The following is a 17,483-nucleotide window of genomic DNA, read 5'->3' on the forward strand; positions in this document are numbered from 1 at the left end:
GTGTTTGGTGTTTATTGGGAGGTAAGGGGAGGGGAGGGGAGGGTGAAGGGTAGGAGATGGGAGGGAGTTGTCAAGGGAGACCAAGGTGACCCTACTATGGGGCCTGGGAGAACATGTCCGTCAGGGCCTCTCGGATGCGCACCCCATCCTGGCGCGCCTGGTGGACGGCAGCTGTGTGGGGCTGTTCGAAGGCCTGGCCCTCGCCTGCCATCCATGCAGGGAGGAAGGCCTCCCCCCTCCGCTCCACGAGATTGTGGAGCACGCGGCCACTACTTCTGTTGCATTCCGCTCACCCATCTCGAGACGGGCGAGCAAACAGCGGAAGTGGGCTTTTAAGCGTCCGAAGGCGAGCTCCACCTGATTTCGGGCCCGGTTGAGGCGGTTGTTGAACCGGGCCCGGTTCTGGTCCAGCTGCCCCGTGTAGGGCTGCATTAGCCAGGGCAGCAGGGGGTAGGCCGCGTCCCCGATGACGCAGATGGGCATAGGCACATCCCCGACAGTCAACTCCCGCCAGGGGAAGTAAGTGCCTGCGTCCAGCCTGTGAAAGAGTCCGGAGTTGCGGAGGATGCGGGTGTCGTGTGCCCGGCTGGACCAGCCTCCGTAGATGTCCAGGAAGTGGCCATGGTGGTTCACGAGGGCCTGGAGAACAATGGAGCAGTACCCCCCCCTTCCTGTTCGTGAAATGGGCTGCTCGATGCTCCGGGGCCTGGACGGGGATGTGGGTTGCATCCAGGGCTCCCCCGCAGTTGGGGAACCCCAGGGCAGCAAAGCCGGCCAGAGTAGCGTCCATGTTGCGCAGGCGGATGACTCTTGGGAGCAGGACGTCGTTGATGGCATGGACGACCTGCAGAAGGGTGCAGAGAAACACAGGGGAACACATCACATAAGGCAGGGTGAGTGTGCGCTCCCTTGGCCCCCCCCCCCATGATGCCCTCTGCGCTCACACACACACACACACACACCAGGACCCCCTCGCCCCATGCCCCCCCCCCCTCCAGCAGGCCTGTGCAAGGGAGGGACAGCCCAAAGCCCTGGGTGACCCAGCCTGGAGTCTTGCCTGCCCCTGGGCATGGAGTGCAGCAGCCTACCCCCCCCCCCCCCCCCAACTCCCCCTGGGACTTACCTCCATGACGATGACACCGACGGTGGATCTGCCCACCCTGAACTGGTGTGCCACCGAGCGGTAGCTGTCCGGGGTGGCCAGCTTCCAGAGCGCGATGGCGACCCTCTTCTCAACGGGGATGGGCGCCCGCAGCCGGGTGGTGGCTCTCTGGAGCGCAGGGGCGAGCCAGGCACACAGCTCCAGGAACGCATGCGGAAGTTCCGGAGCCATTGCTGGTCGTCCCATTGCCCCAGGACCAGCCGGTCCCACCAGTCCATACTGGTGTCCAGTCTCCACAGTGGCCTCTCCACCCTGGGGTGGGGATGCCACAGGGACGCCATGGCCTCCCTGGTGAGGGAGTGCAAAGCGACCTGCTCTTCGAGGTCCTGGACGAGGCGCACAGCAACCTGGAGCAGCAGCTGCAGGCACTCGAAAATGGCCAGAAGGGGCCAGAGGAGGCACAAGGCCACCCCTGGCTCCATGGCAGACAAAACAAGCAAGATGAAAAAAAAGCAGGCAAAGGCACTAAAAGACACAAGGCAGTGGTGTCCAAAAAGTCAGAGGGCAACAACAAGTAGAACTGCTATGGCTGTCAGTCCCTGCAAGAGGTCCTATAGCTCACAGCAGGAGAGAAACGGCTGTCCAGGGAGATCCCTTTAAGCACGTGTCTCAAAGGAGCTCCAGCCCCGCCCCTGGAAAGGGCTCGTGCCCTTTTGCCCTCTTCAAGATGGTTCCGGGCTTCTGCTTTTGCGCAAAAGCGTCCCGCCAATGTAGACACGCTTTTGCGCAAAAGCGCATCGTTATAACGATAACTCTGGGACCGATCTAGATGCGCTTTTGCGGAAATACTTTTAACGGAAAAACTTTTCTGTTAAAAGTTTTTGCTCAAAATCATGCCAGTCTAGACGCAGCCCACATGTGGCAAGGTCCTTGCCCTGGGACCCCTTCTTCAGCCACAAATCACCAGGAGACCCTCTCTTGTGCAGTCACCCATGTCTTTTTATTGCTTGTGCCAACCTCCCACCACCTTCTATTTACAGAGCTTAGGGTTTTCCAGGAACAAACTCAGCTACTATTTTCTACTGTATTTTCCGCAGGGGGGATGGGGGGGGGGGGGGGGCGGGAACGTGCATGCACACACACAGCCACTCTCTGGCTCCTCTCCTTTCACTTCCTGTCTGGCTGTTTTATCTAGCCCTCTGGCTAATGAGGCCCACAGCTGCTTCCATTAGCCCATCAGGCCTGGGCTTGCTCAGCTGGCTTCCATTTGGCCTTTTCAGTTGGGCTGTAGTGACAGAGCTCTGGCTTAGCCAGCAGGCTGTCACAAGTCATTGTGGATTGTTCGCTGCAAAGAGCTGCTCAATGTGCAGCTGCAGTCAAAAAGGTGGCCAGAATGTTAGGAACCATCAGGAAAGGGAAAGATCATAAACCAGAATATTTCAGAATGCCATGATATAAATCTATGGTACATCCACATCTTGAATACTGCATGCAGGTCTAGTCACCTTCTGTCAAAAAACGTATAGTGGAATTGGAAAAGGTGCAGAAGAAGAGTCATAAAAATGACTACAGGTATGGAACTGCTTCCAGGCAAGAAGAGATTAAAAAGACTGGGATGGCTCCTGCTTATATGAGGGTATGTCTACACTACAGCACTAATTTGAACTAACTTAATTCAAATTAGTTAATTCGAACTAAGCTAATTCAAACTAGTGCATCTAGACCTAAAAACTAGTTTGAATTAGCATTTTGCTAATTCGAACTAGCATGTCCACATTGAGTGGACCCTGAACCGAGGTTAAGGCTGGCCGGAAGCAGTGCCGGCAGGGCATCAGATTAGGACTTAGTGTGTGGGGCTGCTGTCTCAGGCTAGCCGAGGGCTGTGCTTAAAGGGACCCTGCCCCCCATCTCGGACAGACAGTTCTCAAGTTTCTCTGCTTGCTGCCCCATGGGACTCTGCTTCGTCTTGGTCCCGGAGCCCTTAAAGGGGCATGGTCTCCTCCCACCCCTGCTCCCCCTCCCCCTTCCTCCACACCTCCCGTCCCCCTGCCCCACCCTCCACACCCACTCCCCCCCGATGCCCCCGCACCCGCAGTGCTGCGAGACGGGAGAGCCAGTAGGACCCCAAAACCTGAGCTTTCCCTTCCCTTCCTCCCCTTCCTCCCCCTTCCAGCTCCCTCCTCCCAGGTTTTCCCCCTCCCCTCTCCCACCCTCTCTCCTACCCTCTCCCGCCTCCTTTCCCCTGTCTCCCCACAGTTTCATTCCCCCTCCCCAGTTGTGTAGAATAAAGAGATTTGTTATTTTTGAAAATACGTGTCTTTCATTTGACATCAGGAAGGGGGGCGGCTAGCGAAGGGTAAGGGGGGGGCTAGTGAAGGGTAAGTGGAAGGACGAGAGGGAGGAATGGGGCACAAGCCCCCAGTGGGGCAGACTGGGGAGACTGTTAGCGCTCCTCAGGGTGGAAGCTCTCCCGCAGGGCCCCCTGGATCCTGACATCCCCTCGATGGTCCTCCTGGATGGCAGCCTGCAGACAGTGCAGCCAGGCTGCTGGCAACGTGTCCACGAGATGCAGCAGAGTCCCCGGGGACAGGTCTGGTTCCATGTTGCAGAGTGCCGTGGTACCCCGGGTGAGGGCAAGCAGAGCACTCTGAGACACAAATGCTTTGCTGTCCCTCAGTGAGGTAGACCAGCAAGCAGAGAAACCTGAGAACTGTCTGTCCGGGGTGGGGGTTGGGTCCCTTTAAGCACAGACCTCAGCTAGCCTGAGGCAGCAGCTCCACGCTCTAAGTCCGTCACTAAGGGGCACTGGTTCCGGCCAGCCTTACATTCGATTCAGGGTCCACTCAATGTGGACATGCGGTTTCAAATCAGCAAAACGCTAATTCGAACTAGTTTTTAGGTCTAGATGCATTAGTTCGAATTAGCTTAGTTCGAATTAACTAATTCGAATTAAGTTAGTTCGAATTAGCTCTGTAGTGTAGACATACCCTAAAATCATGACTGGTGTGGAGAAACTGACTAGGTGACTAGGGAAGTGTTACTTACCCCTTTATATACCACAAGAACTAAGGTTCACCTAATGACATGAATAGGGAACAGATTTAAAACAAAGAGAAGTACTTCATGGAACACACAGCCTGTGGAATTTGTTGGCAGGGGATGTTGTGAAAGTTGAAGCCATAACTGAGTTAAAAAGATAGACCATCAACTTAACTAACAACAACGGTGTCATGGAGTGTGGGGGAGTCACCAGGCCCTGCACCCCATCCGCAGCCAGATGTGACTCTCAGGGTGTGTCTAAACTACATGGCTCCATCAATGGAGCCATGTAGATTAGGCTGATCGGCAAAGGGAAATGAAGCCGCAATTTAAATAATCGCCGCTTCATTTAAATTTAAATGGCTGCTGCGCTGAGCCGACAAACAGCTGATCACTTCCTCTGGCCCACGAAAGCTCATCATCTAATAACCCATCTTGTTAGTCTTTAAAGTGCTACATTGTCCTGCATTTTGCTTCAGTGAAACTGAGGCACACACACCCACACAGAGTCACTCCAGAATGGCACAGGACAGTAGAATCACACATAACATAACAAAGCAAACAGAGTGAATACAAAACCAGAGTGAATACAGTGACTTCAAGAATAAATACAGTCCCTACTATGTCACAGATGGTTAGCCAAGATGGCCAGGGTGCAGCTCCATGTCCAGGTGTCCCTAAACCTCTGACTGCCAGAAGCTGGGACTGGAGGACAAGGGATACAGCACTCAAATCTTTCCCTGTTCTTCTCATTCCTTCTGCAACACCTGACACTAGCCAGTCAGAGAAAGTGGGCTATATGGACCTCTGGTTTGAGCCAGTTTGGCTGTTATATTCTTAAGGGAATCCTTCTCTTTCACTAATATTTTTGTTCAACATTTTTTTGCTTCAGGTTATGTTACAGAAATGCCTAAATCTTGCTGAAACTTCAGACATAAGTGCAAATACAGATTCTTGCAGATCTGAAACAAAACTTTGATGTTTGCCAAGTCATATCCACGTACTAGGTAACAGCTTTATAAAAGTCATTCATCAACTAAAATAATCCACTGCACTTAGCTATAAGGGCATGTTTTACAATTCATTTAAGTTTTGGATTATCACTTAACCTTAACTTTGGTTCTCATAAAGATAATAAACACAATAATTTAGGGGGTGATTGACTAACCTCTGTGCAACTTGCGAAAGAGACAGCTTTTCCACACTTGGATCCCCAAAGAGAAGCCTTAATCTACCTCTCATCTGGCATGTAACAGCTTCCCTATCCATTAGAGAGACAACTGGGGGTAAGGGAATATCTTTGATGGGACACCCCCCCCCCCCCCGTGTCTGTGAGAGGGACAAGCTTTGGAGCTTAGACAGAGTTCTTCTTCAGGCCTTTTTTTATTAGTGTTAATTCTGATGCCAAACTGCAGTAGGAAGGTGTATACTTGCTATGAACAAGCACCCCCGTGATCTCCCCTCAACAGGGAGGGACAGCTCTTGTGCCATTTCAGCAGGGCCTGGCTGTCCTACTGGGAGTGCCTACTCTGAGCATTACTGGAGCACTGACAGTGGCACACACCAGCTGGGTTCACACCTGTGGCACAGGCAGGCCAGGGTCAGCAGGGGGGCACAGGGTCACCAGTGTGGAGGCCCCTGGGTTACTTGCTGCTGCTTTGCTGGCCCCTGAAGCTCTCACCCTTGAAGAGGACAAGAGGTCCCTTGTTGCTAAGCATGGTGACCCAAACGCGTAACTCTTCCTGGGTATGTCTACACTAGCCCCCTAGTTCGAACTAGGGAGGCTAATGTAGGCATTCGAACTTGCTAATGAAGCCCACGATTTAAATATCCCAGGCTTTATTTGCATGTTCCTGTCCGGTCGCCATTTTTAAATCCCCTGAGTCTGGACTAACTGTCCGCGGCTACACGCAGCAGTCAAACGTTAACTCAAACAAAGGACTTAGTTTGAATTAACTGTTACACCTCGTGGAATGAGGTGTAACAATTAACTCGAAGTAAGGACTTAGTTCGAATTAATGCTTAACTGCTGTGTGTAGCCGCGGACAGTTAGTTCGGACTAAGGGGATTTAAAAATGGCGCCCGGACAGGAACATGCAAATAAAGCCTGGGCTATTTAAATCGTGGGCTTCATTAGCAAGTTCGAATGCCTACATTAGCCTCCCTAGTTCGAACTAGGGGGCTAGTGTAGACATACTCTAGCTGTCCCTGTCCAATTTCCAGGGCTGGTTCTCAGGAGGGGTGTCTCTGGCTGGGCCCCTTGGCTCTTGTTACTTGTGCTCTTAGGAGCAGTTAATGCTGCTACCCCTGCTGGAACCTGTGCAGTGGCAGGGTCCCCCTCATCTCATTGACCTGCTAGGGTGGGGCCCAGCCCCCTTCCCCATTGGGCAGCCAAAGGAAATGGAAAGGGGGCAGGGCTCCATGTGCAGGTAGCTGTGGGTGGGAGCAGGTGAGTGGGTGGCCCCAAGAAGTGATTGTGCACAAAGCCTTTCTGTGGGAGGTCCGCGCTGTGCTCTCCTAGGGCACTAGCACCTCACACTCTCCATGGGCCTTTAACACTTGGCCATTTCCCTTCCTTGGTGCAATGTTTTGAACCCAGCTTGGTAAGCAGAGAGACCAGGTTCTGTTCCCCTCCCTCTGGGTGCCTGTTAAAGCTAATGCCCTAATAAAATGTTAGTCTCTAGGGGTACATCTACACAGCAGGGCTAAAGTCAAATTAAGCTATGTGACTTCAGCTACGTCAATTACCAAGCTTAACTCAGCTTTTCATAGAATACTAGAACTGGAAGGGACCTCGAGAGGTCATCGAGTCCAGTCCCCTGCCCTCGTGGCAGGACCAAATACTGTCTAGACCATCCCTGATAGACATTTATCTAACCTACTCTTAAATATCTCCACAGATGGAAATTCCACAAATTTTGGTGCTGTCTACACAGCAGGAAGTTGAAGGAAGAACACTCTTCCTTCAACTTCCCTTACTCCTCATGAAATGAGGGTTACAGGAGTCAGAGTAAGAAGTCCTCCAGCTTGACAGTATTTTGAAATAAAGGCTTGTAGTGTCAACGTGCAGTATGTTATTTTGGAATAATATCAGTTATTCTGAAATAATGCTGCTGTGTAAACATACTCTCAGTGACCGGGCACAAAAAACCCACCAGCTGCCTATGTAATGTTCAAATGCATTGAAAATTGTAACTCAGTGCAATCAGAATGCAACCTTCGGCTTCCCCCTGGCTCTGTTGCTCGGAAATTGTAGTGTGCACAGATGAGATCAGTACTATGTTGGCATTTCATCCCATAGGGGTAGAATGGCATCAATCTATTTATAGTTTCAAAAATAAAGGGGATTCAAGAGTTTTGCTCCCTCTCACTGTTGGCATTTGCAATCAGGAGGAGACTGAGAATGTATATTGTGGAACTCTCTTAGAGGAGCTGCTTTGAGCACCCCTACAACTGATTGAATTGTTTATCACTCAAGCAGAAATAGCACAATTAATATAAGTACTTTACCATGTATAGGAAGAAAAATCTAGCAGGAGAGGGTTGAAAATAATGAGCAATCTGTTTTTCATTCATGTCCTTTCTCCTGAAGGATGTGTTTCTTTGCTCCCACGCTCAGGTTGGGATTTGTATGCATCTGTGCGCTAGGGGGCAATGTGTCTGTTTGAAATAAACCAGCCTGTGCTTGCAGTAGTAACACAAACCTTCACCACTCACTCCCTGAGAAAGTCAGTCTCATCCAGACATTGAGAGAGAGAGAGAGAGAGAGAGAGATGCACAGTCCCTCTTTTACACACACACCTGAAGACACAGTTTAGCCTGAGCTGACTTTGAATACAAGACTTGCCCTATAATTAGGGTTAGAAATGGGGGCGGGGGTGTTGCAGAAAGTAAAAAGGAAAAAAAAAAGGATCATGTGCCTTTCCATGAATGAGCTGGGTTCGGTGGGTTGCTAAGAAAGGGTGTTTTTGAAAAACAATGTAAGGTGCATGCTGATGTGGGATATAGGGCAGCTACTGACTGAAACCCAGTGCTTGGACATTCCTATGTACCCCACGAAGCTGTGTGGAATAAGACTAGACTCTCCACCTGTATTAAAATAGAAAAGCTTTGTCTAAAATGCTGAGTTTTTTTCCTGTAGAGTTTTAAACTGGGCTAGAATGTGTGGCTGCTGGTCTGGGGAGCTGGCATTTTCTTTTGTCAGTATTTCCTCTGGAATTGGTAAGATTTCCTTTTGTTCCTTTGTATTAATGTCAGTCTGTACTTATTTTGTACCAGGTGCTGGGCAGAAAATAAACTACACACCCCAGGCCTTCCCCATCTATCCTTCCCCCCCGTCACTTTGCTAAGTAATAATTTCCATGTCCAATTCCATTTCTTTTCTAGTTCTGAAATCTCTAAGCCATCAGCAAGGAGGATAGTTCACATGAAAACTAATTACACAAAATCAATATTTAATCACAGCCCAGCATCCTGATCCTGCAGAAAATCCTTTTAAAACTCCACTGTCATATACAAATACTTCTTCTTGGCTGCTTATTTATAGATCTCTTTTTTTGGTAGTAGTAATTTTCATTTAAAAAAAATCTATTGACATCTATGAGATGCGAACACCTGAATTGCCTTGTAGTTGTCATTTATTTTTAAATCCTTGGATTTTTTAAAAAGTATTTTCCTTTACAAAGGCTGTGGCCTACGTGCCCCCGTTTGCCAAGGTATCTCCAACATGGCAAATGTTTCTCCCAATATTTTAAAGCCTTTGGACTCAGTATCATTCAGCTCTAAGGGACAGGGTCTGATGGGGCGAACTGGATAACTTCTACCACCCAGTTCATAAGCTTGTCTGTTTGGTTCTAGTCTACATGGAAAGAGATGTGGTTTGAAAATAATTTCTGTATAACATTTATTTAATGCACAGTTTAGAAAACATTGGAATACACAGGACCTACACTGACTGTAAACACGTTTAAATGCAGTTTCTAAATATTTTATGTATATTTAAATGTTAGCAAGCATAATTGTTCATGAGCTTTAATGTTATTCTGTTGCCAAGATCTCCTTTGATTACTTGATTCCAAAGCTGTCCATCTTTTTACAAACTTCTAATTGCAGGCCCCAGTGGAGAGCATAAAGAGCTAAACATTTTAACTAAGATTATTGGGATAAATATTTCATAAAGAGCAAAGCAGATATTAAATTACACTTACTGATTTTGGTATCCGAACCCAAGTCCTCTCCTTAGCCTCTCTAGACTAATTGATCTCTTAAGGAAGTTTGGCTGTCTGGCCATTACTTTGAATGAGAATAATAAAAAACACAATCAACATTACAACAGAAATCTTGCTTAGATACGCTAGCACGTCGCGCAAGGCTGGAAGCCACTGTGGGAATCAAGACGTAACTAGAACACCGAGCTGGGCTTTGCCGGCTGATTTTAATGCTCACGACGATTTCTGTGGCCCCCCAGCCCGGGTCCCCGAGAACAGCAACGATCAATAACCGCCCCTCCGCCCCGCCCCTTGCCCGCCGTGCACACACACTCGCTCGTCCTCGTTCATTGCAAAGTGTGAAAAATAAAAGTGGGGAGAAGGGAGGCAGGCGCCTTTTTAATCATATTTAGGGAAGCTACCTGGCGCCCCGCACCAGCTGGATAGAGAAATGAGATGGGAAACGGGAACAATTATTGGGGCGCGTAGGGGGAGTTTAGCCTCGCCCGGAAAACTTACCATTCACTGAAACACCGAGCACGTCACCCTGACAGATACACTCGCACCCAGCGCCTAAGATGTGTGGGGTCTGTGCGAACAGGGCATTGACACCCGCGCACCGCTGCGCTGGGCGGCAGCATTACATGTCACAGCGCTGCGTGCGAGTGACCAGGCGCTAACAAAGGAGCCTCTTTCGGGCCATCATTAGTTGAGTTGGCAGGGGTAAAACAGATAGGCAGGTAGGTGCTGGGCACCCAAGCGCAAGCAGAGCCCGGATCCAGGGTTGCGGAGCCACAGTGAGAAAGAAGCCACCTTAAGTGGGAGCCCCGCCCCGGAGCATGCATCCCGCTCATTGGTGCAGTCCTAATAGCTGAAATCCATTGTTGAAATGCAAAACTTGTTGCTGTTTCTCCAGCTCTGCGTGAGAGAAGGAGCGGGAGAGGGGAGACCCTGCAGCGCCCCGAGCCGGGCACCCTGCATTGCCCACAGCCGACAGGACACGCCTGCACAGGGAAGCGGGGAGCCAGCACTGCCCCGAGCCTATGGGACCTGCCATTCGGGCGGGGAAAGCCTCAGAACAGCCAGCCCCGAGCGCATCAAGGCGTGGAGACCAGACCCCGTGCGTTTGGCACTCAGAGCCGCCAGGAACCGTGTAGGGCTGGCCGCTGCCCGAGACGAACGAAGAAGCAGAGGCTGAGCCCCGCTTCTGGCGCCCCTGCAGCCCAGCAATGCGGAGCGGAGCTCCCGGAGACAGGCGCCGATGAGCTGCGAAGGTCGGGGAGAGCCGGCCACCGCGCCAGGTGTAAGTGCCGCGGTCGCTTGCAGGGCCCGGGCCGCGTGGGCCGGAGGCTCGGACTCGGGGAGGTTTCATTGTTGTGAACTTTGCTTGTTGCCCGTGTGTCCTCCCCACCCCAGCGCACCTCTGCGCAGCGTCCCAAGCGCGGCCACCTGCCCCGCAAGATGTGAGCGCGGGGACAGCTCTCTGGGGACCCCGACTCGCCCCGCCGCTGCCTGGTGAAGGGACGCTGCCCACCGGCTTTCACTGTGGGGCTGTCGCTGGCTGCGCTTCCGAGAGCGCTCCTGGGAGAGCCGGCCCGAGTCGCGCACCGGGGCACGGGGGTGCCATGTCCTACTGACCCCCGGAAGCATGTTTGGGCTGGAGCAGATTGAGCCGCAGATCATCAGCAGAAGCGCCGGGCAAGGAGGGAGAAACTTTGGCCAGACCAGCCTGAGCATGAGTTCCCACTTCAAAGCGCCAGCCTTCCACTCCGGCGGCCCCGCGGACCCGGCCATCAGCGCCCTGGGCGAGCCTCCCCTCCTGGGCATGAACATGAACCTGGCTGGGGAAGCATACGGCTTCCATGCCCGGGGACACTCGGATCTGCACGCCAGGGGGATGCAGGCTCACCCTGTTCATGGCATTTTCGGCAACCAGCAGCCTTACCACAATCACCCCGACACCCATCACCAGCATCACCCCCACTTCAGCGGCAACTTTGGGTCAGATCCCAGCACCTCCTGCTTGCATGGAGGCCGGTCGATGAGTTACAACAATAACATGGGTAGCCAGCAAGCGTTTGCCAAGGGATATGAACATATGGCCGAGAACCAAGGAGGTGAAGGTTTTGGACAGCAGAGATCAGGTAACATGCCCGATTTCCAGCACCATAACTCCGGCGGCTCCAACCATGCCGTGCCAGCACCCTGCCTCCCCCTGGACCAGTCTCCCAACCAGGCTGCCTCCTTCCATGGACTTCCAGCCTCTAGCTCCTCGGATTCCCATAGCCTGGAGCAGAGGAGGCTTCCCACCCAGGGAGGCGTCGATTCTTTGGAATACAATTACCCCAGCGATGGCCCTTCAGGACACTTTGATCTGCCAGTGTTTTCTCCTTCCGAGTCAGACGGGCAGCTTCCTCACTATGGGGCTGGCAGACAGGCTCCTGGGGGCGGCACTTTCCCTGGCACATCTGTTTTGCCCAGAGCACCAGGCACGGTGGGGATGTCCAAAGTTCACCCGCAGCAGCAACATGGTGTGTTCTTTGAAAGGTTTGGAGGTGCTCGTAAGATGTCTGTGGGCATGGAGCCTGGTGTTAATGCCAGACATCCTTTAATGCAACAGCAGCAACAGACAGGTTTATTGGCCAGACAAAACTCCTGTCTGCCAGCAACTCCTAGGCAACAGCAAACAGACGCCAATACTCCCAACCCCAACTTGCAGGACAATGGGCCAATAATGCAGAACCAGCATGCACAGTTTGAATACCCTATTCACAGACTGGAGAATAGGAATATGCATCCATACACCGACCCCGTGTTTAATATGCAGCCCCCTCCGCCACAACAGCCACCAAATCAAAGACTGCAACACTTCGATGCCCCTTACATGAGCGTGGCCAAGCGGCCTCGGTTTGACTTCCCCAGTAACCCGGCCGTGGAGAGGTGCACGTCTTGGAATAGCAGTCTGCACCCCGCGGGCATGGACAGCCACCTCTCACCTTCCGCTTACCCCGGCCTGCCTGGGGAGTTCACGCCCCCAGGGCTCGAGAGCTTCACAGTGGGGCTCCAACTCCAGCACCCAGGCCTCGACCCACAGGCCCTGCAGCAGCAGCGCCAAAACGCAGCCCTGATGATCAAGCAAATGGCTTCCCGCACCCAGCAGCAGAGACTGAGGTCTGACCTGCAGCAGCTGGTGCCCGCGGGCCCTGTTGGGAACATGACACAGGCGGCCTGCGAGCGCGAGAGCGGGAGCCACGGGCCCAACTTCAAGACGCAGGCTGCACACCTGACCCAGGACAACGGCTGGTTTCCCAGCCCGCCCTCGCCGGGAGAGGTGCTACCGCGCCGCCTGGCTGGGCCAGGCCTGCCTGCCAACCCCAGCCCGCATGACATGAGCCTGCCGCAGACTGGCTCCGGCCTGCTCTTCCGGCCAGCCCTTGGTGTGCTGAGGCTAGCTGGGGACGGACACGTGCCAAGAGTGCACGCCCCGTTCGGCGCCGGCCTGGCCCCGCTACAGTCCCCCAGCACTCCAGCTGAGCGCCGCCTGCCGGCCGATTTCACTGCACCCCCTCTGGGAGAGCAGGCAGACTTCACCTTGGGCACCTCAGGCCGGCCAGCCCCGGCGCACACCGCGCCAGGTGCAAGCGGCTCGCCTGGTGCTTTCCCACCGGTGCCATGTGCTGCAGCCAGCAAGCTGGGCACACTATCGCTGGGCTCCTTCGCTAAGCCGGCCAAGGAGAGTGGGTTCGAGCAGAGCTGCCTGGCCGCACTCTCCACCGCCTGCCAGAACATGATCGCCAGCCTGGGTGCACCCAACCTGCACGTCACCTTCAGCAAGAAGAACCCACCAGAGGGCAAGCGTAAGCTGGGCCCACCCGAGCCTGACGGCCCCACGCCCAGCCCAGACTTCTCTAGTGGGACAGCCGCTGCTAAAGCACCGCCCGAGACCAGCCTCTCCCCTAACTACGCACCCGAGGCTGCGCTGGGTGAAGGCAAGGCTGCGGCCAGTGGGCGGGGGCGGCGGAAACGGGACAGTGGGCATGCCAGCCCAGGCGGCTTCTTCAACAAGTTCCCGCCAGGTGAGAGCGGCGGCGTGGCCATCCCGGGCCCGCCCGGTGCCCCACACGATAAGACGCTGACCTCCCCCTCCTGGGCCAAGGGCGCCGAGCTGCTGCTGGTCGAGCAGCCCGACCTCCTGGCCTCCCTGGACAGCGGCATCCAGAGCGCTGGCAAGTCGGACAGCGGCTCCCCGCACAGGGACTTCCCCAACGAGCCCAGCCCTGCCTACGGCCATGAGGACGAGGTGTCCTCCAGCTCCGACAGTGGCCTGGCCAAGCCTATGCGCAGCCCGCTGCACAGCGGCTCCCCAAAGCTGCCGCGGGCAGAGCTTGCGCTGCTTGGCGGGCAGAAGCCCCTGTCCCTAGGCCTGCTGGGCACCTCGGCCCCGGCCCAGGACAGTTACGGTCTCCTGGGTGGTGGCGGGTGTGCTCACCCTGGCACACCGGGCCTGGAGCAGGGGCGCACCAGCACCTCGGCCCAGGACGAGATCCACCCACTAGAGATTCTGCAAGCGCAGATCCAGCTCCAGCGGCAGCAGTTCAGCATCTCTGAGGACAAGCCCCTGGGCCTGAAGAACAAAAAGGCCGAGTACCCCAGCCAGAACAGGGATGCCGACTTGAACAGTTGTTGCTCGGAAACCAGCAAAGGGGCCATGAGCACGATAGACTTGGACTCGCTGATGGCAGAGCATAACTCCACCTGGTACATGCCCAGCGAGAAGGTCTTGATGGAGGGGCAAGAGGAGGACAAACCTCTGGCACCGTGGGAGAAGTCAAAACTCCAGAATCCCAGCGAAGAAGGTATTTCTTTCTGATCCCTTCATTGGCGTGAATTTAGGTTGGTTGTTCTCTTAAAAGGTTTGTGTAATCCTAACTCCTGGGGGAACCTCCCTCCCGGCACAGGCAACTCAATTTGATTGATTTAGTGTCATGGAAGGGGAGCAAGGGGTACTTGGGGGTTTCCCTCCTACCCGCAGAATTCCTTAGGTGGTGTGTTTAAGGTTGAGTCAGATGGGCCATCTGCCCTGTTCTGCAGTTTTTCAACCATCCCGAGCAGATCAGTTTCTAATTGAAACAAACAAGCTTTAGGTACCCATCCTTTCTCAAAGCACTGTTGAATATGGAAATGTAATTATCTAATCAGGGTTGGTAAAGAGGTGTTAGGATTGTCATCTCTGTATGTCTGCAACCCCCTATATAAATGCCTGTCTCTTGCATAGGGACCGGCTAATAGGAAATGATAGTATTGGAGGGGTAGCCAAGTTAGTCTGTAACTGGAAAAACTTAAAAAACAACAAATAGTCTAGTAGCACCTTAGAGACTAACAAAACATTTAGATGGGCTCATGAGCTTTTGTGGTCAAGAAGTGGGTTGTGCCCATGAGAGCTACATGTTTTGTTAGTCTCTAAGGTGCTGCTAGACTATTTGTTGTTTTTTAAGTTTTTCCAGGAGATGAAGTAGTTTGCTTGGATTGTTGCTTTGCAAGACTATGTTAGGCATCTCTTCATACACAAAGGAACAATTGTTTCTCTGTGAACTCTAAAGAGGAAAATATGTTTGGTCCACAATTTAACAGGGGAGTTTACTGGTAGGTGATCAGTGATTTAGGGAACCTTTGTGGGCTTGGGTGAAAGGAATCCACATCTCAGATTGGGAACAAAACACGGCCCCTCCCCTATAAACCTACACACTTAGACCTTCATTGGCTAAATGAACAGTGGCTCTCTGCTTCTTAAAACAAATTGAACTTTTTACTGTAGAAGAAACAGATAATGGGTATCTTTACAGCTTTTAGGATGGTGGTTTTAAACTAGTAGTTTGTGCCCATAACATGTTAATTTTAATTTCAGTTAGGCAGTATTCTAAACTATGTAACTTCTGTGTTAACATGAGTGAATTTGACTAACTTTTAATACTGGATTAAGTAAGCAGGGAGTTTAAATAGACATGGTAAGCATTCAGGTTGGGCTCTCAGTTCAATTTACAGAAACACATACATTGACAGATAAGAGCTTCCTGCTGTGGCAATATTTACTTTTTAATATAATATCTACATATTTTCTGTATTTATGCAGGTTTTGGTGAATCCAGCAAAAATGTTTGGTGTCAGTGTTGCATAGTCTCTTTCAATTTTTCTGTTTATATTTTAAATATGTGATGCTGAGCTAAGAAGTTTCTACCATTGTTAACATTAAAGAAAATATAAAATCAGACTCAGTGTTAATATAAAACATGTTTTGTTGACAGATGTTTGATGTTAACCATTTAGCTTTCATTCTTGGTTTTCTTTCTTATCTAGAGAGCATTATTATTCTAAGATGGAAAAAATGGGTGGAAAACAGTTATAAAAGCTCCTTAAAGATTATTTCAGATTTTAATTTTAGCTAAGCAATTTTTTCTATCGTCCTTGATTTAAGCCATGTGTGTACACCGTTCCCTCACTATATGTAAAATTGACTCTATGCACATCCGTGTATATTTTATATCATCTACACATATCGTGTTTTGTTGATTCATTTTGCTAACCTTAGGCTGGTTCAGATCTATTTTCACTGTCTCCTCTTAAGAGATGCTTTTGGTAGTACCCTTTATTGTCTTTGGAATTTAGGTAAAGATAGGTGTTATGAAAAGGGAGTTTGGATGGTTGGAAAACGCTGTATAACTTTCCAGTTCCAGTTCTGGTGGGATTTCCAGCTTTCATTTTCTGGTGCATGAATGCTAGCCCCCACTGTTTGTCTCTTTGTTCATGTTTAATGCCCAGCACTAGAGGTTCTCATTTGAAGCTGGAGTGCTTAGCATGCACAGCAGACTCTAGGAAGTCCATCAGCATTCTCCATGCTTTGACCAGGCAAGGCCATAAATTGGTTTATTTGGGCCCCTTCTTTCCATTTTTAAATGGAGTTGCACATAACATCCTTCCTGGCCCCTTCTCTTTTATTGTTTCTTGTACATAACATCTAGGTCTGACTGGATCAATAGCTAGTTAGCACAAATCACAGTTCCTGTTAGTTCTACCTTGTCAGGCATGCACACTCTAAAAGCAGATTGGGAAAAATGAAACAATTTTTTATATTTAATTTATTGGATTAAAAAACAAAGTGAAATATTTTTGGGCATTTTTTGTTGTAGCTTGGCTTAATATTGTAAGTTTTTTAAATGTACATGTGACTGTGGTAGTGGGCTTTTTTGTTTGTTTCAGATGTCTTAAAAATGGTGTAGCTTGATAGTCACCAGTACTTCTAAGGAAATAATTTTTCCTTCTCATATAACAATAGTCATAATAAATATTATTACAAGAACAGCTCATCACTCTTGTGCTTGCTTTCCTGGAAGGAAATCTAGGTTATTTGTATTCCTATATAAGGATAAGTTTTAGTACTTAAACTTCTTAACATAAAATAAGATCTAACTGTAGAACACTGGATAGATATATTCATTTAGCTTTCCATTTTTACCCCTTGGAAGGTTTAAATGTGTCAGTTCTTCAAATGAGGCAAAAGCTATAGATAGGAGACAAAATAGATGAGTTCTTTCCTATGTCACAAAATAAGAAGTATTGCATATTTTAACTAAATCATATCCTGACATGTTTTAAGAAAGGGGATTTATGTATCGTGTGACTGAAGTTCAACCCATTTTTAGTCAGCTGGAATGTGCCTAAAACAATGTAGGTTTCTAAGTATTTCCAGTTGTGCATATACAGAGAATATTTGTAGATTTCAAACATATCTATTTTAGATTCAAGCATTAGTAGTGTTTAATGAAGTATAGTGTGAAAGTTTATAAGTTTACTAACACATTTAATTTTAAAAACAACAAATAGTCTAGTAGCATTTAATTTAGTTATACTGTTAAAATACTCATATTTCTGAAGTATAGCTGAACCTCCTTAACAAATTTTGATTTTTTTAAAAAATTATACTCAGCTCTGGGGTCAGAAAGAACCTCTTCTGTTTTATACATAACACACAACTATTGTGATGTGCATTGTTTTCTTTTGAAGGTTATAAATATGGTGAAATTTTACCTCAGCAAGTCAGCATTCCATGTCCTTGAGGCTGTTACCTAAAGTGCGTGTGG

At 50.4% G+C, this 17,483-nt stretch overlaps 1 protein-coding gene and 1 long non-coding RNA gene across 8 annotated transcripts in view; one reads left to right on the plus strand and one right to left on the minus strand.

Moving 5' to 3' along the window:
- Nucleotides 1–5: 5 nt before the first annotated feature.
- Nucleotides 6–10,053, minus strand: LOC142823925 (uncharacterized). Its single transcript, XR_012898986.1, has 3 exons — nucleotides 9,868–10,053; nucleotides 9,349–9,433; nucleotides 6–844 (listed from the first exon to the last, which is right to left on the minus strand). It is a non-coding gene; the product is annotated as an uncharacterized LOC142823925 (long non-coding RNA).
- Nucleotides 10,054–10,259: 206 nt separating this feature from the next.
- LOC102462110 (transcriptional activator MN1-like) overlaps nucleotides 10,260–17,483 on the plus strand; it is a 141,003-nt gene continuing 133,779 nt past the window's right edge. For 4 of the 7 annotated variants that reach the window (XR_012898984.1, XM_075915704.1, XM_075915702.1 and 1 more), the window contains exon 1: nucleotides 10,260–14,204. Coding sequence is in view for 5 of the 7 variants with exons in the window: in XM_075915704.1 (XP_075771819.1) it covers nucleotides 10,997–14,204 (3,208 nt within the window). In the remaining 2 variants the exon portion in view is untranslated. The remainder of the gene's footprint in view (nucleotides 14,205–17,483) is intronic. The other 3 variants (XR_012898985.1, XM_075915705.1, XM_075915706.1) reach the window with 2 other exon arrangements.

Source organism: Pelodiscus sinensis, unplaced genomic scaffold (assembly GCF_049634645.1).
Source record: "Pelodiscus sinensis isolate JC-2024 unplaced genomic scaffold, ASM4963464v1 ctg38, whole genome shotgun sequence".
Lineage (NCBI taxonomy): Eukaryota > Metazoa > Chordata > Testudines > Trionychidae > Pelodiscus > Pelodiscus sinensis.